Source organism: Nematolebias whitei, chromosome 10 (genome assembly GCF_014905685.2).
Source record: "Nematolebias whitei isolate Nwh7 chromosome 10, NemWhi1, whole genome shotgun sequence".
NCBI lineage: Eukaryota > Metazoa > Chordata > Actinopteri > Cyprinodontiformes > Rivulidae > Nematolebias > Nematolebias whitei.
The window spans coordinates 36,032,733-36,056,376 of NC_056507.1; the positions used below are offsets into that span (position 1 = coordinate 36,032,733).

Here is a 23,644-nt window from a genome sequence, read left to right on the forward strand (position 1 = left end):
GATTTTGTGGAAAGGTTAAAACTATTTAAAGCTCACCTGGTGTACAGGTTTAGAGAAATAGTTTCTGACAGAATGAAGAGTGGGAGTAGTTCCACAAAGGATCGCTTCCATCTTGAAACAAGTCCAGTCTCAAAAACTACAGTACAGAGCAGTTTATTCACAGTTTCATGTACTTTTACATCCCTGACATATTGCATTAGGCTGTTATTTATATAGCATCTTATAGCCACTTGTGAGCACAAAGTGCTATCTATGACACAAGATGTTATTTGTTCACCTTTCCACAAAACCCCACTTCAAAACATCTAAACTATCCCTTTAAGTCATTCTGACTTTTTGAAAGATATACTTTCTTTGTTGAATGAGAATAAGAATAATACTTTCAAATTCCATGTAAGCAGACAGATAGCAGTCTAAACCCTGTAATACATCAAACACATTCAAAACACTTTTAGTCACAGTTGAATGGCAACAATCTTTACTTAAAAGGAGTGTTTCCACCTTTTCACAGTTTTACTGGTTGCAGTTAAACTGATGGGTCCAGTTATCAACAACAGACTGAATATTCACTCCAACTCACAGATGATTGAATCAAAAGAGAGTATTTATGATGAAAATGTTGCTCTTGAAAAGAGAGGGGATAAAAACGTTTGACTTCTGTTTGCCCACTTGCTTTCCTCACACTGCAGAGTCCTGTATTCCTTTTATTTTACAAGGCAGGTATACAAGTACAGTGTAACACAACCACCAAGCAAATGAAGCCGAGTCCTTGAGTCCACATCACGGCGTTCATGTAGGGCTGCATAACGGGTTATGTTGTGTCCAGTCTAGCTGCCATGTGGAAACTGGAAAGGTCACTGTGTTGTGTTCAATGTTCCTCCAACACACTCACGACTGACCGCAGGATCAAACAAATCCCTCTCACAGTGTGTTTCTGGGCTCGTGTCTTCAAAACAGATTTAGGAGTTCGATCTCGGCTTGACTCTCACTGAACTGTAAGGAGTAGGCCGTGGTGGGCTTGAGGAATGCACTTGCCACAGAAACCACCACAGCGACCGTAGATTCTTGTTCCATCCTACAAATCAAGAAGAATGAGATGGAGAGAAAAAATGTGGGCAAAAGGGTGGCTTTGATGCTTGGAATGAACGCTTTATAAATGCCAGCAGTGGATTCTAGTTTGGTGAATCAGGCAGAAGTACAAGGAAGCTGTTCACTCTTCAAGATTCAACATGAAGCAGTTACAGCGCAGTAAAATGAAGTACCGTATTTTACGGAGTACAAGTCGTACCTTTTTGCATAAATTTGCAAGTCCTGCCATTTATACACCAAAGCATCTAATATATGTCCCCCCCCACCCCCCCACCCCATATTTATAACCCAATTTTTGACTGAGATCTGACACTTTCAGTCATTCTGACATAGAAATATTGAACACAACCAACAAAGTCCATGCTCAATAATCCAGGTATACAATCCAACAATTTTCAGTCAGGTCATCTGGACAGTTTCTTTGTTTGTTGAAACGTTTCACCTTCCATCCAGAAGGCTTCATCAGTCAAGGAAACACAATCCACAAAACTGATTCTTCCCCCAAACAGCTTACTCCAAAGTGGAACAAACCAGTTCAACCAGTTGTCACAGTTTTACTGGCTGCAGTTAAATTGATGGGTTCAATTATCAACAACAGACTGAATATTCACTCCAACTCACAGAAGATTGAATCAAAAGAGTATAAATGAGTAACTGGTTTGTTCCACTTTGGAGTAAGCTGTTTGGGGGAAGAATCAGTTTTGTGTTGTGTGTTTCCTTGACTGATGAAGCCTTCTGGATGGAAGGTGAAACATTTCATCAACAACAACAAACAAAAAAAACCTCCAGATGACATGACTGAAAATTGCTGGATTGAACACTACCATTTTCAGCTGCTAGAGGCCCTCTAGGCTTTTGACAACTACCGGTTGGTGTATCTGTTGATTCCAGACCCGCTAAAACCCCGCTGGCCCACTCCAAAACACCAAAACATCACCAGCTTCATTTCGCCATGTTTTGACCATCGAAGTGCATTTGTTAAAGAAAAGTTCAATTGAGACACACCTTTACTATAATTTTGAGCAAACAAATAATTGTTTTTAAGTGTTAATCTTGTTAAATTCTTGTTAAACTCCTCCCGTGCACGCTCCTGCAGCCGCCATTTGGCAGCCAATAGATTTTTGGCACAACACCGGCCCACATTTCTAGGTGGTCAGCGGTGACGCGTAACAAACACGATGCATCAGCGGTGACACATAATAGATGTGACCAGGGCCGGCCCAAGCCTCCATGGGGCCCTAAGCAAAATTTGGTTTGGGGCCCTCTATTTCTGCTAATAATGTGATTTACTGCAATCAACAGATCAGATCATTCACCCACCCAACATAAACACTGACAGCCCTGTTCACATTATGCAGGGGTGCCAAACTCATTTTCATTTTGGGCCACACCAAGCTCATGAATGTCCTCAAAAGGCCGGACATGGCAGAGTGTATTGATAAAACTACGTATTAACAAACTAGTAAAATATAACTTTCTCTGCATTTGCTGACTACTTCTAAAAATTAAACATTTTGTGTGTGAGTAATTTGGCATTATACACATAAAAACTGATTTGATTTGACTGATAAAGTAATATTGAAGCGCACAAATGTTATCGTGAAGTTCTGTTTCTGTGGCCCTCTAGGGCAGGGCTATTCAACTGGAGGCCCGGGGGCCAAATCAGGCCCACGGGTGTGCTCAGTTCGGCCCACTAATGGGTTTATTTGTAAATAAAACTTGATCTTAAATTGTAAACCAACTTTACTAAATGACAATAACTGCTGGATGTCCGGCCCCTGAGCTCTTGGGTTTCAGTAACTGTGACCCCCCAAGCAATGTAGTCGAACAGCCCTGCTGTAGGGTGTAGAGAGCCACAGAAATGGTTAAGGCGGGCCGGATTTGGCCCACGGGCCTTGAGTTTGACACATGCTATATTATTATAAAAAATAATATTATTAAAAAATATTATTGTAAAAACAAAATCACAACTTCATAATGAAATGGTGTGTAATAGAATCCTAGAAATCATTACCAAAAAAAAAAAAAAAATCCACTTAGGGGGCCCCCTAGTGGCCCTGGGGTCCTAAGCCGCCTAGTTTGCTTATGCCTTAGGCCGGTCCTGGATGTGACTTATACGGCAAAGTGGCTTATTTATGTTTTCCACTTTATTAGACATTATTGGACTTATGCGACTTATACGCCGGTGCGACTTGTATGGCGGAAAGTACGATAATCTAAACAAATACTTTAAAGGTGCTTTGTGTAATATATGAACTTACCTCAGATCTGTGGACTTTAAGAGAAACATAGTTGCCTTGAGATGTCCATTTGGTGGCCTGAGCCACTTTGAGACCAGTGCCAGTCAGATTAATACTGAACTGACCCTAAAAGATAGAAAAACACATCAGATCGAGTTAATCTTCCAAACTCTTGTGCATTCAGAAATATTAGGCACAAGCAAACAGGATGTGTCTAAAGTTTTCACAAGACATGATTAGCCCAACCTGAGGACACTTGGCTGCACTGTAACAGTCTCCTGCTGTAGCAAAGGGCACAGGGCGGCCGAGGAGAGTCAGTGAATACTGGAGGTCTGTGACTGATAACCAACAAAGACACATTTAGAGACACACTGTGAAGCAGCACAGTTTAACAGATCTGCCAGGAAGTTTAACCACACAGATAAATGATGTCACTCTGCCAGATGTGTTTGTTCTGCTTAAAAGATTGTTACTCCAAGTGCTTTTTAAAGTAACACTGGGGGGGGGGGTGGTGGGGGGGGGGTGAGGAGAAAATTGGGGGGGGGGGGGTTACATGAAGACATTAACCAAATCCAAACAGATTTATTATAATAAATAAATAATAAATAATACATTTATTTGACCATATTCATTCAGGTTTTGTATATTCAGGTTATGTTTAAAGGTTGTAAAGTTTTTCTTCATTCTTGCATATTCAATGGTGAGATGTAACAAAGTACAAGTACTTCATTACTCTACTTAAGTACATTTTTCATGTATCTGTACTTTACTTAAGTAGCGTTAAATGTGGGTACTTTCTACTTTACTCCACTACATTTTACATTAAGTATCTGTACTTTCTACTCCACTAAATTTCTATAATGTGTTGTGTTACAAGTTGCATTCATGTTGCATTATTTTGATTTGTTTGTTAGTTTGAAAGTAACCAGTGGCGAGAGGGGAGTTGGTCCATTGAATCACTACAAAGTGGTCAGGCAACGTTAGACCTGCCTTCAAGAAGAGCTGGACCAATGGCGTACATTCTAGTATATACGTCATAGAGCTGGGCGCACCCACAGCTCCACTAACCCACCCATAATGAATTCCACCATGGAGAGTTAGCCAGAAGATACACACCACCCATGGCCTTATTGAAAGACTATTGAAATACTATTGAACGACTATTGAAAGATTATTCAGTACAGCAGGACAGATTTTTGCCCAAAAGAGCCAGACTGGACTCAAAAAACTTTGAAAACCAACTTTTTCTGAACTTGAACAAGAAATTCTTGCTGTAATATTAAAATGTGTCAGTTCATGATGTTAGGAGACAAGATGTCTCCAAATGTCTCGACACTCGGGTCCAAGTTTTGAAAATGGCATCTGGAAGTTAAACTATTGTTCATTATTGACCCATTACAAGGTTGACTAGACAATATTTTAACTAGAGTTGATGACAAACTGGAGTTGAAATGATCATAGCCTGTTCCTTTGTTTGGTCTAATGCTCCTTTTTTCAGACAGACAACTTTTACTTAAATGTGTTGACTGCAGTTAAAATTACACAATGGTTTTACTTTGTGTTAAATAAAAACTTTCAAAGGTATAATCATTCCTCTTTTTTATTTTTCTTAATGGCATTTGACTCTGCAGGTCATCCCTGATGATGCACAGAATCACAAGTCCAAGTGTGAACTGTGCCACAGAGTAAACACAATAAAAACATGTATTATCTGCAGCATTGTTCATTAAAACAACATTATTAATGTATTACAGAAAATATGCATACAGTAGGCACACGATGATATTGTTCCATTGCATTAGGTAATACATTCAGCAAGTACTTTTACTCTAATACTTCAAGTATTTTTAAAATCAAGTACTTATTTACTTTTACTTAAGTAAAAAGCATTAATGTGGTATTTCTACGTTTACTAGAGTACATTTTTGTCTGTTTATTTGTAATTTTACTTAAGTACAGTGTTTGAGTACTTTCTCCTCCACTGCTAATATTTTACTTACAGGTGACCAGTTTTTTGAGAATGAAAGTGTTTCAAATTTGTTTTTTAATTTTCATTAGTCATTTTGACTCTACGATCACGAGTAAAAGGGAAGTTCCTACAACTCTTTAATTTATTGTAAGTGTGCGTACATACTGTGAGTGTGTGATTACTTGCATGCAAGTGTTTGATAATATTCCAGTTGGATGTCAGTGCTCACAATCTGCCAGTGCCTCTGAGTAAGCATGTGCACGCATGCATGCCTTCATTCATATGTTTGTACTGAGAGGCCTGGATTCAAGCTTTCGCCTGGCGATGCAAACTCAGAGTGCAGAGAGTTGGGCGGCTGTGGCTGAGTGGTTAGAGCAGTCGTCCTCCAATGCAAGAGTTGGGAGTTCAAATCCACCAGCAGTCACATGCTGAAGTGTCCCTAGGCAAGACACTGAACGCCTCATAGCCTCTGATGTGTGTCCCATCAGTGTATGAATGTGATCTAAAAGCACTGATTAGTCTCTTTAGAATGATTTGTTCAATTAGCTTTGTAGAGATCTAGTAGAGTGCTGTATGAATGGGTAAATGAGGACACAGATTGTAGAGTAAAGAGCTTTGAGTATCTTGAAATAAAATAGAAAGGCGCTATATAAGTACAGTCCATTTACCATTTAGTTAGTTATTTTGATTTCAGTGGAAGGAGTGCGAGAGAAAAGCTGTGTTCTGCATCTGAACAGGCTTTTGGACGGGCCTTTATTTGCACAACGGGACAAGGCGTGTGAAGGTTTAAAACTAAGCTGATGTGTGGTCTCATTACAGTAGACAGTGGAAGGCAGTCACCGAGTAATTACGCACTCATTATCCTCAGCGAGTTTATGTCAAGGCGAACTTTTTGGAAGAGCGTGTATCCTGCTGCTGGATAGTCGTTCCTGCAGTCACAGTCCTGTCTGCGGCTGCCATTATATGGGCACTCGAAGGGGTTTAGCAACCTGTGTGGTAAAGAAAATGAGTGTGAAAATTTGAGATACTGTGTTTTACACACCTTCAGAGTCAGCTCTGCATACCTCTGTCCATACACCTCTGAGTAGTTGTCTGTCTGAGTGCTGCGCAGAGTCACATACTCCTTAGGAGAATCAGTCTGCATCTCAGCGCAGTAAATCTACAACCAAACACATCAGGACAGCAGATATCTCATGAGGGAAGCTGCTGTTAGTCAGGATGTGTTCAGGTGTAACTCTGGCAGAACACACAAACCTGTAGGATCCGAGATTTGACTTTCAGATAGTACTCCCCGTCCATCCTCACACCCTGCCTCATCTGGACCTCTCGGCAAGATGTGAACAACTGGCCTAAGATAAGATGCATGAAAAGGAGATTTTACTACAATAACTGGATAACAGGAAACAAGTATTTGAAGCTATACTATTAAAAGTCATCAAATTATTTATTTGTAAATCTGTTGTCAGCAAACACCCAAAAAAATTACAAAATCAAGTAATACAAACAGCCACGTTAGAAAGGTTTGCATCTCTTTTTGCCCCTCAACAAGAAGCGCTGTGTTGCCTCCATTGTACTCTAAAAACACTTTAGATCCCATAATACACAGATTAGCTGATTAAAATGAATACTTGACCACCGAGGTTGTTGCCACCCAAGCATATCCTTTTAATTTTGCCTGTGCCTGACTTGGCAGAAGCTAAGTCGGCAGTGATTACTGCAGTGTGCCAGTGCCGAAACATTCGAAATGTGTGTGAATGAAACTTTGGACTGCTCAATTAAAGCTGCCTCGGTTTCAGCACAAACCCTCCGAGACATCCTGACAAACCATCCAGAGCATAATTCTGTAGAAAATGCCTGCCGCTCTGTTTATTGTTCCACTGATCTATCACCTCAAGGGGCTTTGGGCGGAGTTATTGTTACAATTACCAAGCAAAGAAGTTGAACTAATTCAAACACACTCAGGCACAGTTTGGTTGTTGTCCACAACACAATCAATGTGATGCTTGCATGCTAAATATTTTATGTTGGACGTGTGCACGTGGGATCAGAAAAGTTTAACTAAATGGTTGAACTTCTTCAGCATGAAATTAAGAGTAAAACCATCAATGGGAGAATAAAAACACCAAGCGCTGGGGGGAGGCTCACATTGTCTTTCTTGACACGCAGCTTGAGACTCGGGTCTTTCTGCCAGACGACAGTGTTTTGATGGCTGGCCTTTGGAGGTCACACACTCCACTTTGCGAAACATCACTCCTGCACCACAGGTCTGAGAACACTGGTACACATAATGTTTTCCACACACAGAAGCAAAAACATAAAAAAAACTTCAAGACAGTTCCACAAATACGATTCAATAGCTAGTAAAAAGCAATAAAATGTCTTTCAGGAAAAATATGTTATTGATCTAAAGTTTTTTTCTGTCTTACAAATGAGTTTTGAGCTTCACCTTAGTCCACGGTTCAGCCCTCCAGTAGGTGGTGTGTGTGCACTCTCTGAGGAGGCATGGCTGGGTGGCAGGGGGGGATGGCTCAGGGCACTTTGTGCTCACAAAGGACGACTGAGTAAAGAAACGCTGAGCAGAGTAAGAGGAGGGCATCACAGAGCAGGAAACGATACGCTGCTGATAGCCAACACCACAGCTGGCAGAGCACTGAGAGACACACACCAACAGAAATCTTTATTTATAAAAAGGAACATGGAGTTTCCTTAAAATTACAACATAAAGAATTGGATTCAATGAAAATCTCTTAAACGTTCCTCCAGTTCAGTGGTTCCCAAAGTGTGTGGTGTGCCCCCTGTGGTGGGGGTGACTGAATGGGAAAAAAATTAATGCTTGCCTTGGACACTGCTGGTGTAGCAGGTTATTAACATTAATCTAAGTAATTGGTCATGATTTATTAAGCAAATCAGTTATTTTTTTTTTTGTATTAGTAGCCACTTGTTTGAGCAGAGCACTGAGTATGTCCTACTGCACTTGAACGCAGCCCACGCTTGTCAAGTAGCCAGGTGCATTCAGAGACATGCCATGATGCTGCTTTGGGCTACCAGAGGTAAGATGTGTGATGGCCTGGGGCCTGATACATGTTTCTTGCTTGATTCACGTTCATAAGTTTTATATAGGGCAGCACGGTGGTGCAGCTAGTAGAGCTGCTGACTCTCAGCGAGCAGGTTGCCCCAGTTCAAATACCAGTTAGGGGGGCATTCTGGGTGGAGTTTGCATGTTCTCTCTGTTGATGTGTGGGTTTTCTCCAGGTACTCCAGTTTCCTCCCACAGCCCAAAAACATGTATGTTAGGTTGATTGGTAACTCTAAATTGTCTCTAGGTGTGAGTGAGAGAGTGAATGGTTGTTTGTCTAGTTTGTCTCTATGTGTCCCTGTGATGGGCTGGAGACCTGTCCAGGGTGTCCCCCACCTCTCACAGTGACTGCTGGATATGGACACAAGTGACCCCCATGACCCAAAAAGGAAGAAGCGGGTAAAGATAATGGATGGATATATGTCCTTGTGTGGGGATAGGGATGTTGTTTATTGACCACAGAATGTTATCTGGCCTATTTGAGCCAAAATATATGTTATATTTGAAAGTATAGTAAGCTAATGCTAGCTTGTGTGTCCCAGTTATGCTTCCAGAGATCAATAATCTCATGCATGAAATCTCACGTGTCTGCCCTTCAGAAACATTTCCTGAGATGGGGTGTGGAAATTTTCTTGTAAATCAAAGGGGGACCCAGCAGAAAATGTTTAGGAACCACTGATGCTTTTAGTATTAGTATTTCATTGTTTCTAATTGTTTTTGGTTTTATATTTTTATTCCATGTGCTGTAAATATATCTTGCTACTTTATATTTGATATTGTGATATTTTTGTTAAGCACTTTGGTAACAGTTTCTGTTTTATATGTGCTCTATAAATAAATCTGACTTGACTTTTATTCCTACCTGGGACCATTCTCCTGTTAGCCACATGTAGCGGCAGGGAGTTTCTTCACAGTGTTGGAGCGGTGGCGGTCTGGATGATGGTCCACAGTAGTCATCTTGGGCCGGTATCATCCCTGGACCCATACAGCCCACTTTTCTGCTTCTCAGGCCTTCTCCACACGTTGCATTACACTACAAATAAAAATAGGGGAGGGTTGTATTGTTTTATTTTCAGCAAGACAACCACTCATTGCTGAGACTCTCAGCTCTTCATATGGCATAAACAAACCAAAATGCAACAGTTCTAGTAAAACTGTGCATGCTAATTTCAAAATCCAATTTTTAACAATAGCAGGTTTTAAATTCTTAAGGCAGGACAGAAAATTACATCATACATTCAAATATAAAGCCTCGGTGCTTTGTCCCTATATGGTGCCCTTTAATGTGCCTGATTTTAAGGACAAAGTGCACAACATTAAAGAGTTGAAACAAAAACTAAATACTTTGTAAAAATAAAACACTGCTTGCGTGACACAGAATTGTAACATTCAGCAGGACTAAAGAAATGATCTCCATCTGTGATTTGAGGTTTGCCGCTGTTTTAATTTTTTTTTTATTGATGTTTATCTCTAAAACCGGGTACTTTCAGGTTATCTACTCCATGAAACAGAAAAAGAAATGGTGCAGGCGTCAGTCAGTTAAAAACATGAATACAGTGGTTATTTATCCTGTACATTTATTTCACACAAAGATATTGAGCAAAAGAAAATAGGAATTCAGACAAAAGCAATTTCTTCCCTCCACTTACTTTTCCCCATTCAGCAGCAACCCAGGTGTAGTGTGTGCATTCTGCAGTGTGACATGGTTGGACAGCAGGAGGACGTGTGTGAGGAACACACAGATCCTCTCCGACTCGTCCAGTGCCTTTGAACCTGCAGTAAACCTCTCGCTTCTGAACTCCAGACCCACAGCTGGCAGAACACTAATATAACAATAAGAAAACATACAAGTAATTAAAGAAAACACAAGTTTTAACCATTGAAAAGATAATGGTTATGATATGTGTGCTGTATACAATATAGCATAAAACAAGAAGGGTACATTTAAAATAGTACTTTTTATTTTCAATCTAAATCACATAAATTATGTAAGAATAAAAATAGCTAAATCTATTGCAGTACTATACAAAGTCAGGGAATTATTAAATGATAAAGCTCTGTACATGTTGTATAACACAATCATTGTTCCACATTTAATCTATTGCATTGATGTTTGGGGGAAAGCGTGTAAAACATTTACAAAACCTATTTTTATTTTACAGAAAAGAGCTGTAAGAATCATCACCAGAAAGCATTACAGTCACCCATCAAGCACATTATTTTATCAACTGATGTTATTGAAGTTCCACGATTTGGTAGATTTCAGTATTTTATCAGTTATGTATAGGGCTCAAAATAACACATTACCATTAAATATCCAAAGAAATTTTGTTAAAAGACAAAGTTGTTATAATCTTAAGGGGATAGAGATATTTGTCAAACCACAATTCAGAACTAGTCTGAAGGGAAGGTCTACCTCAATCCAAGGAGTTGGATTGTGGAATGGTCTAGAGTGATGTTAAAAATGCCAAGTCAATGTGTACATTTAAGAAAAAGATCAATGCTGAATTGTTAAAAATATATATATCAAGTAGCTTAGTGTGTATTGCATTAGAGTTAGAAAAATTAGAAAGAGTTATTTGTTTTGTTCTGTTACTTGAAAATTATTATCATTGAACAAATTGTTTGAAAAATGGGCAGATATAATAAGATTTTTTTCTTCTTTCTGCTGCCTTTCATTGTAAGTTTCTTGTATTTTTTAATAGTTCATGGAATTGTTTTGTTTTGTTTTTTAAAACGAATAAACTTTATACCATACCATACCAAATTTAAATGTGTTGCCAAACTAACTGAGGCACACAACTGATGGAAACTCACACTAATTGTCTAACACAATGTCATAAAATATTAAAACATTATCCAGCACAAAATCCTGTTACATAAACCAGTGTTTCTCAAATTGGAGTCTCTGGACCCCTGGGGGTCGACAAGCCCCCCACCCCCCACCCCCACATTTTTTTTACAAGCACATAGATGTTTAAAAAACCCTTAAGATACACAAAAAATGCAAGAAATCACATTACTTTATTTAAAACATTCTGGGGGAGGACCCCCAGACCCCTCTGCCTCACTATCTGCGTTCCAGCATTGGTTGGTTTACAAATTAAGCTCTGTTATTTGGTATGAATACTGCTGTTATGATTCTGTTCAGTTTTTTTCTTTAGTTGGGGCAGCTGTGACTGAAAGGTTAGAGCAGTCGTCCTCCAATGCAAGAGTTGGGGGTTCGATTGCACCAGCAGTCACATGCTGAAGTGTCCCCGGGCAAGACACTGAACCCCTCATTGCCTCTGATGTGTGTCCCATCAGTGTATGAATGTGATAAAGATGTATGAATGGATCAATGAGGGTGCAGATTGTGTTGTAAAGAGCATTGAGTATCTTCATAAGATAGAAAGGTGCTATATGCAGTCCATTTACCATTTTATGTAAAGAGTTTTCTGTAATAAATTGAAGAAGTGGCAATACATTTATGTTTATCATGTGAATAGGTAAAGTTTGAAAGTGGTTTTTGATGCTGTTCATTTTCTCAAAACTGTCATTTTTGGAAGCGGAAATTAAAAATTTTGTTCATTAAGTGTGTCTAATGAAAAATACCCCATGTTTAAAATAATAAAAATGGTATTAACACTATTAAAGAACAGGTCTTAAGTATTTATGTTAGACAAATATTTACATTGCATTAAAGAGACAAATGGAAGAAAATTATTTAATAAACATGAGGGTTATGAGGGGGTCCCTGAAACTTTTTCTGCCCTGTAAGGAGTCTCTGAACCCAAAAAGTTTGAGAACCCGTCATAAACAAATGATACATTTACCTGCAAAAACTCAGTATCCACAGGCATTAGAAAAGCTTTTTGACTTGGTCTCTGAGTGCAGATCTGCTGATTTGTTCAGTGTTCCTGTTCAATGCACTCGTTTAGTATCACACTGAGTTCTACCTCGGCTCAAACATCTGCTTGATGCTCTTTGAGCATCGAACGTCCACACTGAGGAAGCTTCCTGAACGGTTTGACTTCATCAAGATGATCTATTTGTTTCAGCATCAAAGACCAATACCAAATCCTCAACAGTTTCTTACAGTCTGAAATTCTGTGAATAATATCGCTGGATCAAATTTTCACAGAAGTGAATTTATTTTTTCACTGCAACTGCTAGTTGCCACTGCAGAGTGTGTGGCTGGCTGTGAAGAGTCAAGTCCATCAGCTTGGAGCAAGAACGAAAAACAACTCTTCAGAAGTCTGGCCTTCAAATCAAATCTAGCTTTTTGTTTAAACTATTTAAAACGTGAAAGTGAAACCTGTTGAGGCGCTATAGTGACAGGACTGCTGACAGCTGCAGTTACAGAAATCTGTTCCTGTGCTCCTGCAGAAGACTTGCTCTTGTTCTTGCAGCAACAAAGGAGAGCAGCATGAAGCTCCAAATAACATGAAGAAACATCTTCATGATTTCATAACAGAACAGAAAGCAGAGTTTAAAAAGTCATTTTGGCAAGATTACAAAATGTTTTCTTCACCTTTTGAGATTTTGTACCTGATAGTGAGACAGCTCAGGGAAAACTCAGCTACGCTACAGCTATGACTGTCTGTGTCTTCTTTTCGTTGGGGACCTTTGCAGGATGTCTATCAGCTTTTTTAAAAAAATGGTTTAAAGAATTGTTCTTCTTCTTTTGTCTTTTCCCTCTTCAGGGGTCTCCACAGCGAGTCATCCTCCTCCATCTCTGTTCTCTGCATCCTGTGTCCTCGTTCCAACTACCTCCATGACCTCTATAACTGCATCCATACATCTTCTCTTTGTCTTTTTCCTGGCAGCTGCATTTCTAATGTCCTTCTACCAATATATCTGCTGTCCCTCCTTTGGACATGTCCAAACCTCTGTCCCTCCTCTGGACATGTCCAAAGCATCTCAGTCTGGTCTCTCTAATTTTATCTCCCAGTTTTTCAACCTGTGCTGTACCTCTGATGATCTCATTCCTAATCTTATCCATCCCTGTCACTCCTAAGGAGAACCTCAACATCTTCATTTCTGCCACTACCAGTTTTATCTCCTGTCTTTTTGTCCATGTCTCTGTCTCCAGACCATACAACATAGCTGGTCTCACCACTGTCTTGTAAACTTTTCCTTTGACTTTGCTGACACACTTTTGTCACAAATCACTCCTGAAACTTTTCTCCATCCACTCCATCCTGCCTGGACTCTCTTCTTCACATCTTTACCACATTCCCCATTTTCCAGGACAGTGGACCCCAAGTCCTTGAAGTCCTGAACCTTTGTGTCCTTCATCCATCCATCCATTATCTTTACCCGCTTATTCCATTTTGGGTCACGGGGGTCGCTGGTGCCCATGTCCAGCAATCACTGTGCGAGGGGCGGGGTACACCCTGGACAGGTCGCAAGTCCATCACAGGGCCCCTTTGTGTCCTCTACTGGTTAAATATTTTTTTATATCTCAAAAAAATGGCTGGAGCACAAGTATGGATGATACAGGTTAATTAAACCCCATCTTTGATATTTTTTTACATCTTTTTTACTCATAAATTAGTTAATATATGTCAGTTATGTTATGACAAATATAGATGAAGAATTTGATGGCCTAGTAGCTAACAGTTATCCCAGCACATACTTCGAGCATTATTATCAGTGTGGGATTTTTGCTTCAAGTTTTTCTTTACTGTTGGAGCCAACCTCATTAGTCAGTTAGCAGATTTTCTCATGACTGAATTAGAATCAAATTATCATAAAGTATTCATTGGATGAGCTGACTGATTTTTAGAGCAATTTTTGCATTGCTTATCTTTGGTATCCATCTTGAATCAAGCTGACTCCAAAAAGTTGGACATCAAAGAGAAGTAATACAGAAAAACTCAGTCAGTTTTACAGACACTGAGGAAAGAATTGATTCTGAGTCATCCCAAACTTTTAGACTCAACGTCATGCCAAATATTACTGTCAACGTTTGACCAAAACTCTACAACTGTCGTTTTAACACGAGGATCTACGTTTTGAACTGGTGTCGACCAATGTGCAATCTTTAAGAAATGTTAGGTTGTTAGTGTTTTAATCTTTTTGAAGTGCTGCTTCTTACACAACGCCTATTGGACTTGACTGAAAGACCTGTGTGGCTGTGGAATACCTCGAAGCATGGTGCCGAGGTTTCCAAATGTCACATGCATGAATATTAAGATATAAAACATGTCGTTTTAGTCAAGCTGATGATTTCATGGTTGCTGTTGGTATGTTTGGGGGTGGGGGCAGAAGGGATGATTGTTTCCAGACACCAGTGGGAGAAAAAGAGGGTGGGGGGGGGGTAGGAGGACACACTCCAGAGTTTGAGGAATGGCAGGAATCATTTGAAAGAAGGCAGATGGATTGTTGTCCTGAACATTTTGGTCCATCTTTAGTCATTTTGGAGCCTTGAAGCAGCAGTGAAAACATACTTAAGTTACATCAAACATAGAAAAATAAAAGTCTATATTCTGATAATGGCTGAATACATACTCGTGTGTGAACAAACATATCTCTGTCAAAGTTCAAGGTAGCAGACAGTTGAGAAACCTGAGACTTTGCATGCATCAGCTGCACGTCTGGATCTCAATGTTAATCACATTTCAGTGATAGCTTGTATATTCAAATGCATGTCAGTGTGTGGTCTGACAAAAAGAGATGCCTTACTTTCTCCAGGGATTTCAAACATTTTGTTTGAATATTATAAACCTGAAATAAAAATGTCAAGCACACTGTATAAATAGTTTGGTAAATCCAGCCTGCAGTGTTCAGTTTACAGGAAATGTCACATTACTCTTGAATAAGGATAAACTGAGCGGTGATTGGACAGTGTGTGTCCCACATCTGCAACCTCTGAGAGGCTTTCTCTTCTGTTTGTGCTTGTGTCTCTGCTGGTAGGTTGCAGTTGGTGACAGTAATGATCAAAACCAGATGAAACACCAGGAAGAACAAACATACCTCCTGCCACCTGTTGGCTTTCCACACGGGGCATCCTCGAACCCGACAAGGCTTCTGCGCTCGTGGTCGAGGCAAATGACCACAGTGAGTCTCTTCTAGTTTGGTTTGATTCTGTAAAGCACAAGTGACGTCCCGCTGCTTGATGCCCCGACCACAGCTCACTGAACACTGGAAAGAAGGAAGAGATGTTTGGTTTCTTTGTTTGAGAATAAAACAATTTAACAACATGTTCAGAAATAGAGAATATGCACAGCCGGTGTAAAAAGAATGTCCATCCTTTTCAATAAACATGACGCAACCTGTCAATCCGTCGCTGGAAAAATGTAAAAGATGATTAAACTCTGTAACCAACCTCATGAGCAGCTGAATAAAATATTGATAAACAGGAAGTACCACATGTTCATCTGTATGAAGGTAAATCCTCCATTTTCTGTCATAATTACATTGTATGATTAATGTCCTGATGCATGCTCAATGTATGATTATTGGTTAAATTAAATTAAAGGTTGATGCCTAAAGCTAGTTGTGCTTTATTTTGTGTGTTTTGTATATAGATAACTTCTAGTTGCACAAGTTTAATCTCTTTTTTGTTATAAAACTAAAATTTAGTTAAAACTAAACATTTTTTTACAAAGAGTTTATCAGATTGTGTAATGTCAAATTTACACTCTTAGTACATTCTGAATTTCACAGTAAACTATAACCCTTTGTCACTCTGCGGCATGAAAACCTCTATTGCAGTAACTATTTTAAGTTTTAAGTATCTTTGAAATTTTTTTTTTCTCCCTGTCTTCTTTGCCTTAATGCTGGCTGATAAGGCAGAAATGCCTCAATAAATGTGTCAGGTAACTCTGTGAGATTCACGACCTCCACCATTACAGCTGTTTTGTTTGTTCGAGGCTAGCTCATTCTGGGTTACATTTCCATGTGTGCGGAGCAATCCTACCTTTCATGTCATGTCAATTACATGAAAGGACATAATAAAAATGATCAGGCTTTCAATAGGTTTAAAAAAACATTTAAATCCAGTTACTAAGTAAGATTAGTTCTGAGCTGTTTCCATAAACAAACAAGTGGGAAACTGTTAGAAAAACTGTCATTACCCCCAAAGTTGAAAGTCTGGTTCCAAAAACCGATTGCGAAATTTTCAGGGAACTTGAAAAAACAAACAAACAAACCAAAAAAACAACAACAATAGCCCTATTTCAGCTACTGCAGGTCTCAGTTAAACAATGAAAAGTTGAAGTTCATGACAGGACAACTAAGAAAAGACTGAACAAGTATTGCTCATATGATGGCACTGCAAGAGAAAGCCAAGAGGAAGAGAAATAAAAATATTTCCGAACTTGCTCTCATACAAGACGGACACCTTTCTTCCCTCTTCTGTCCTCCTCCTGCTTTTTTTTTTTTTTTTTTTGCTCTCTGTCTGTGTATCGAAGCTCCTAATGTACACATCTTCTGAAACTAAAACTACTGTCATGGATCTGGTCAGCTGGACTATCAACACAATCGATAAAATCTTTTCAACAAAACAACAGGGTCCTGGAGAGCCCTCATGCTAGATGAGACGCACGTGGCAGGGAACGTCATGGATCCGTGAAGAGTTTGGGAGCTGATGTGTCTTTCCATATGTCTCAGGAGGATGCCAAATATGTTTATATAATTGGAGCCATGAAAGCAGGGTTTCTGAGTTTTGGCATCGGTGCATTCCTATGTTATCAGCTATTAAAGAAGACGGCGGAAGCAGTTTCGGCCATGGCAAAACTGCGAGTCTGTGTGAAGGTTCGGTACGTGATTCAAGTATTCAAAATCAGACGATTTATAAGCTAAACCATAAGATGGAAGCGATTTGTGAGAATTGCAGACCACCTGCGGCTTCTGGGACTCGCCAGCATAATGGGGACGATCTTGGAGGGAGCTAATAAGCATGTGCCAGTGGAACGCTCACAAATCTGGCTATTTTGGGACTGAAAGTACCAGCAGGACACAAGCTGACAAGGAAAAACAGTCTGCCTGAAAAAAGTCAACAATTGTGGCTTATCTGAATCTGACTCCCCCGGTTGGTCTTGAAGCAGGCCGACATCATATTTTTCCTGGGATATGTGTAAACCAAGGAAAAGTTATGTCTATCGCACCCCTCAAGAACTTCTGTGAAGGCTTATCAGAGCAGTACCAGCTGACACCAACATCAGGACAATGGACTATCTGGAAGTGTTTCATGGACAAATTTCACCGTCTTGCTGTCAAATGCATACAGTATGTAATGTGTTTATAAATGTGCTTGCTGGTAGTTTTTTTATGTCTTAAATCATGTCCTGATATGGACAAGGTGAAGAGATCTTTTTTGTAATACCACTATCCTATCCTCATGGCCTTTTCCCCTTTTCCATCAAAAAAAGTATTCTGAAAAAGGATAAGGGCCCGTGCTCTCAAGAAGCAGCAGCAACGTGCACTCCGCCCATCTTTTGGATGACTACGAACATAATCTCACTGTATTTTGGTACAATGATAATAAAGCTTTTTCTGATTCTGATTCTGATTCTGATTCTCTCTATCTAAGAAGATGGTAGCACACATTTAATAAGCAAAGTTGTATCTATATAAACCGCGTCTTCTGAACCAGTGCTCTTTGAACAAATAACACCAAAGTTGAGGTGTTTGACCATAATACACAATATCATGTTTGGAAAAATAAATAAACAAAAACAAAAAATGGACAGAAATCAATCGAAACACTTCACACAACCTGTCAAGCATGGTGGTGGAGGGCTTATGGTTTGGGCACCTTGCAGGTATTGAGTCAATCAGGAACTCCTCTGTAAACCAAAGTATTGAGGCCATTTGTCTGACAACTAAAGTGTGACATAAAGTAGGACATGCAGTAGGACAATGCTTCCTTACATGGCAGCAAACCTACAAGTGAATGGCTGAAAATGAAATGAATCAAGATGCAGCAAGGGTCCAGTAAAAGTCCAGACCTCAACCTGATTTAAAAGCTGCAACTGAGACAAGGGAGCTATGCAAAAACATATGTCTGCAAACACTCATACATCATACATTATCTTTACTCGCTTCTTCCTTAACTCGACCCGGGGGTGCCGGTATGTCCTGGAGCAGGGCTTAATTTATAAATTGATCAATGCTGGAACATAAATAGTGGGCGGCCAGTAGTGGGGTGGGAGGTTGTGCAGGCCGGTGGGGGTGGGAGCGGGGGATGTGGAGGGGGCTTGTGGGTCCTCCTCCCCTTTAATTTTTTTAATAAAGTAGATACTATTTTCTGCATTTTGGTGTAGCCTATTTTAATGGGTTGTTAAACATCTATGTTTACCTATATTTGTAAACACTTGATTAAATTACTATTTTAGAGAGAAACAACAGGTTGTGTGTGAATAGAGCAGCTCCAATTCTGTCAAGCGTCCCCGCCCCCCCCACACACACACACACACATACACACACTTCATGTTTCTGATCTGAACTCTTCTCCGCCTAATTCATTCCTGCACGTTGTTGCTCGTGCTGCTCCTGCTGCTCCAATCTCAATTATGACTGCCTTCTTGGTTGTCCAACTAAGGACAATCCATCCATCCTTTTATTTATTAAAGTAAATTGAACTGTCTTTTCGACATTTTGATCGCTGTTATTTTGACAAATTAGCGCCGCTGTTTTGATACATAATCAATGTGAATAATACACATCAAACATTTCTCTTGTTGTATTTTTTTACTGTAGCTAAGCTTTTATCTTTGTTATGTCTGAAATGTGTGCATGAGTTCACATCAGCAGTTGTGCACGCTCAGAGCTGTCTTGAGACGCTGCTGTGCGTAAAGTATGGCAAGCCAAGCGGCTCATTAATAGCCACTTTTACCACATGTTTGGCTATTAATGGGCTGCTTAGCTTGCCATATAGATGAAGACACTTCACCCTTGTGGGACATGCCATCTGTCTCTGCTGGGCAGGAGCGTGTGAGCAAGCTGGTGCGCCTGCTGCAGCCATAACATCCACTCCACAGACTGGGCAACATCTCCTCTCATTGTATTAAAATAAATAAATAAAAATGTGCGATGGCTTTGGACTTTTAGGGGCAGAGATTTGAGTTGCCGGATCCAAGCAAACAGTTGCTGGAACACACCCGATCAAAATGAGAGTCCCCGGATCTTGTTCCGGCAAGATCCGGCTCAAATTAAGCCCCGTCCTGGAGTCACTGTGTGAGAGGCTGGGTACACCCTGGGCAGGTTGCAAGTCCATCACTCTTTAAATTTAAATGACCTAAAGCAATGTTGTTGAGAAGACTGTGCAATATTTCCTCCACAGTGATGTAAGAGACTGGTAAGGGCAGAACGAAAACATTTAAATTTGTTTCTGCCAAAGGGCAGTCTACAAGCAAATCATTGGGATGCACTTATGTTTTTACACACAGGCTTCCCATTTTGGATGTTTGTCATTAACAAATAATGAGTTGAGGGCAGCATGGTGGTGCAGTTGGTAGAGCTGTGGCCTCTCAGCGAGAAGGGCACTGGATTAAATCCTGGCCGAGGGCCTTTCTGTGTGGAGTTTGCATGTTCTCTCCATGCATGTGTGGGTTTTCTCGGGTTTCCTCCCACAAAACATGCATGTTAGACTGATTGGTAACTCTAAATAGTCTCTAGGTGCGAGTGAGAGAGTGAATGGTTGTTTGTCTCGTTTGTATCTATGTGTCCCTGTGACGGACTGGAGACCTGTCCAGGGTGCCCCCTGTCTCTGCACAGTCACTGCTGGGTATGGGCACCAGTGACACCCCACCCCCCCCAACCTGGAAAGGAAGAAATGGGTAAAATAATGGATGGATGAAAAAGGACTTTCATTTTCTCATGACTGCACTGTGCTAACATTACTGTTAAATAAAGTCAAATAAGAATTTGTAATATATATTTAATATATTATTTTGATGTTGTGCTTTTTGTTTTGTTGTTGTGTTTTTATTATGTTTCATTAGGTTTTTGGTGCAACCAGGTGGTCACCTGGTCAATGCTCTTCCAAAAACATGTGTATATTTTTTGATTAGGATGTAATGAAACTTGATTATTCAGATGGGTTGTCTGCATAAATTATGTAATGTTGCTTTCTATGTTGTGTGAACTATTTATTTTAAATTAGAGACAAAGAAACAAACTAAAGCCCTCCATCATGGCCAACAAAACATATTAGATTACATTTAACTACAAAGCCAAAACAGATTTCATCAAAAGCTTTTACTGAATTACTCACAGCATGATGCAATGCAGCAAACAATTTAACCTATAAACATAGGGATTATGTATGTTAACCCTTCTGCTGCTCTTGGGTCAAAATGGCCCAGGAGGATCACGGGTCATTTTGACCCAAGAGCAGCAGAAGGGTTAAGAGCTGCTGTGACTGACAGACCAAGGCAGTGACACACCATGACACAATCATCTGGTATTAATAAGGTACCAAGAAACGCTTCAGCTAGGCTTGACAGAGATGAAAGCAAAATAAATGAGAACCAAACAATTCAATGACAGCTCTGAAGTAGGCCTGAGGTGGCTGATGAAATTACACTACAGACTTTGTCTCCCATGAGGCCATACAGCAATTAGAGCACCCATTTCTGCTCTGCTTTCCAAAGCTGGTCCAAAATAGAAGAACTTGAATCAAATCTATCAGATGAAGAGGGTTACATTTTGTCTGTGCATATTTTCCAGCCCAGATAAAGAGCATAATGTTGCATTGTGCTTTAATTATGACCTCAGAAAATTGCATAACACCAAGTACATGACTGAACTTCCTTCGTGTGCTGAACATTTGGGGCGGCTGTGGCTGAGTGGTTAGAGCAGTCGTCCTCCAATGCGAGCGTTGGGGGTTCGAATCCACCAGCAGTCACATGCCGAAGTGTCCCTGGGCAAGACACTGAACCCCTCGTTGCCTCTGATGTGTGTCCCATCAGTGTTTGAATGTGATAAAGCTCTGATTAGTCTCATTAGAATGATTTGTTCAATTAGCTTTGTAGAGATCTAGTAGAGTGCTGTATAATGGGTAAATGAGGCACAGATTGTAGTGTAAAGCGCTTTGAGTATCTTAAAATAAGATAGAAAAGCGCTATATAAATACAGTCCATTTACCATTTAACATACCACAGACTATGACCTACTGTATGTTGATTTTACACATTTATAAAGGATTTGTGTGTTTTCTTTGGAATTTACAATCTAGAAAAGAACAAACTAAAAGGTTTGAGAACCTCTTCAAACAAAGCCGCCTCCTGCCTTTTCCTTGTTGGTGCGGGCAGAGGGTAACACCACACACACACTCACGCATCAAACGCTGTTATTACCGAGGCATTTTAAACACAGGGGCTGCCTCAGCTGACTGAGCACATCAAACACGAGGACAGAGCGCGAGTGACCGCAGATACCCGCTGCACACTCACTCTGAAATGACAACAAAACTCCTTCCACCTCTGAGAAGACAAGAGACAGGCCAACATGTTGGAGGTGGGGTGTGGACTGGTGGCTGGGAGTGAGAAAAGGGTGGAGGGAATAGCCCCACCTCACTGCAGTAAAAAAGAGAGAGGAAAAAAAAGAGGTAAAAAGAAAATCACAGCCATACGGGCTGTGTTTCCCCCAGCTGAACTGTGCCTCCAGTTTAATGATGGGAAGAAGAAAAAAGACGTGCTCCTCCTGCTAACCTCATCTGTCAGCCATTAGTTAATCAGAGCTGGTAACAGAGAGCACAGAGAGATGGCACAACCCGTGGGACCAGAGGAGAGCTTCATCTCAGAGGAAGACAAGGGCAAGGACTCCAGGAACTCTGCTTCACGGATCTACAGCTGCTGGGGCGGCTTCACAGGTACGTTTCACTGAACACTCCACTATACATGTGACAAGTTAATATCTTGTGGGGAGTTGTTTCTTCAAAGTTTACAAATTTTATGCATATGTTCGTTTTAAAACAGACACTACTTACCTGATTCTTTTGTAAAAAATGAGCACGTTATTATGACTATGTATGTTTTAAGTTTGTAGGATGTGTGGTTTTGACGAGAGTCAGGAATATGAGGGAGAATTATCAGGTTTGCTCCAATTCAAAAGGCAGAAAACAATAGCTAAAGAAAAACATGTAAATCAAAGGTTCACACGGGAAATTAAACCCCCCTGAGGCAGACTTGACCTCCCATGTCATTGCAGCCTTTAATTTCACATGATTATCCAGGTTTAATCTGGTATAATCCCAAAGGGTTCATCTGGGTATAATAAGGGATAACGTTAAATGGAATGACTCATCCGCTTTAGGTTTTGACATCTGAAAATCAGCCAAGTAACACAACTTGTGTGAGTTTATTTCCCACCAACCAGAACAAAATATGTAGCAAGAAAAGCACGATAGTGAAATATTGTAAACATGTATCTTGATCAGGAAGCTTCAAATTGTTTTACCTAACTGATTCACAATGATGTAACTAAGTGCTAAAAATAAAATTCTTTATGCATTTTATTGCACTTCAAAACTATTTAAACTAATAGAAAACATATACAGTATTTCAATCAGCTTGAACAAAGTAACAAAAATTCATGAATACTGAGTGGATATTCAGACTGAGATTCTATTACTTTAAAGTGTGTGTGCATGTGTGTATTTGTCTATGAATGAAAGCCAAATAATTTCAAGACAACACCACCCCTTGCAATACTTACAATTACAACAGGTAAGCTAAGAAGACTAATTTAAACAAGTCCTTTATCAAATATATAAACATGTAAAGAGCTGGAAAAGGTGTAGCACATCACAAAGAAGAAAAAAAAAAAAAATATATATATATATATATATATATTTTTTTTTTGTATATATATATATATATATATATATATATATATCAAGTAAAATGATAATAGAATTCAAGTAAAATGTGTCTGAAGTCCCGCCTACACTTCTCCAGGCATTAATTTTGTAATAATCATGAATCAAGCACTCTTGGCCACACCCACTTCTCCGTTCTGCATGGTGAACAGCTGATCAGCTGCAGCAGGAAGTTTATCCTGCAGTATGGGCTGCGCAAAGGTGCAGGAGGCGCTAGATATTTTTAAATAATCTATTTTAAATAAAAATTTCATGCCAATCATGTGGCTCATCCATCAATCAGCCAGTTGTGTGCCATGTCCAGTCTTTTTTTGAAAAACCACGATAGAGTGAGTCCACAATAAACAAACCGCGAAGTAGCGATGGACTACCGTATCTGCACATATATAAATACATATATTTAAAAATAATAATAATAATAATAATAATAATGATAATAATAATATATATATATATAT

At 39.8% G+C, this 23,644-nt stretch overlaps 1 protein-coding gene across 1 annotated transcript in view; it reads right to left on the bottom strand.

Annotated features, from left to right (window-relative positions):
- Positions 1-977: 977 nt before the first annotated feature.
- Positions 978-23,644, bottom strand: part of LOC119416498 (A disintegrin and metalloproteinase with thrombospondin motifs 20) — a 147,889-nt gene continuing 125,222 nt past the window's right edge. Inside the window, exons 27-37 of the mRNA XM_037683732.1 lie at positions 15,335-15,502; positions 10,024-10,197; positions 9,237-9,407; positions 7,745-7,948; positions 7,444-7,573; positions 6,553-6,647; positions 6,363-6,457; positions 6,154-6,287; positions 3,576-3,667; positions 3,351-3,455; positions 978-1,075 (exon numbers count right to left, since the gene is read on the bottom strand). Of these exons, the coding sequence (XP_037539660.1) occupies positions 986-1,075; positions 3,351-3,455; positions 3,576-3,667; positions 6,154-6,287; positions 6,363-6,457; positions 6,553-6,647; positions 7,444-7,573; positions 7,745-7,948; positions 9,237-9,407; positions 10,024-10,197; positions 15,335-15,502 (1,458 nt within the window). The 3' untranslated portion in view covers positions 978-985. The remainder of the gene's footprint in view (positions 1,076-3,350; positions 3,456-3,575; positions 3,668-6,153; positions 6,288-6,362; positions 6,458-6,552; positions 6,648-7,443; positions 7,574-7,744; positions 7,949-9,236; positions 9,408-10,023; positions 10,198-15,334; positions 15,503-23,644) is intronic.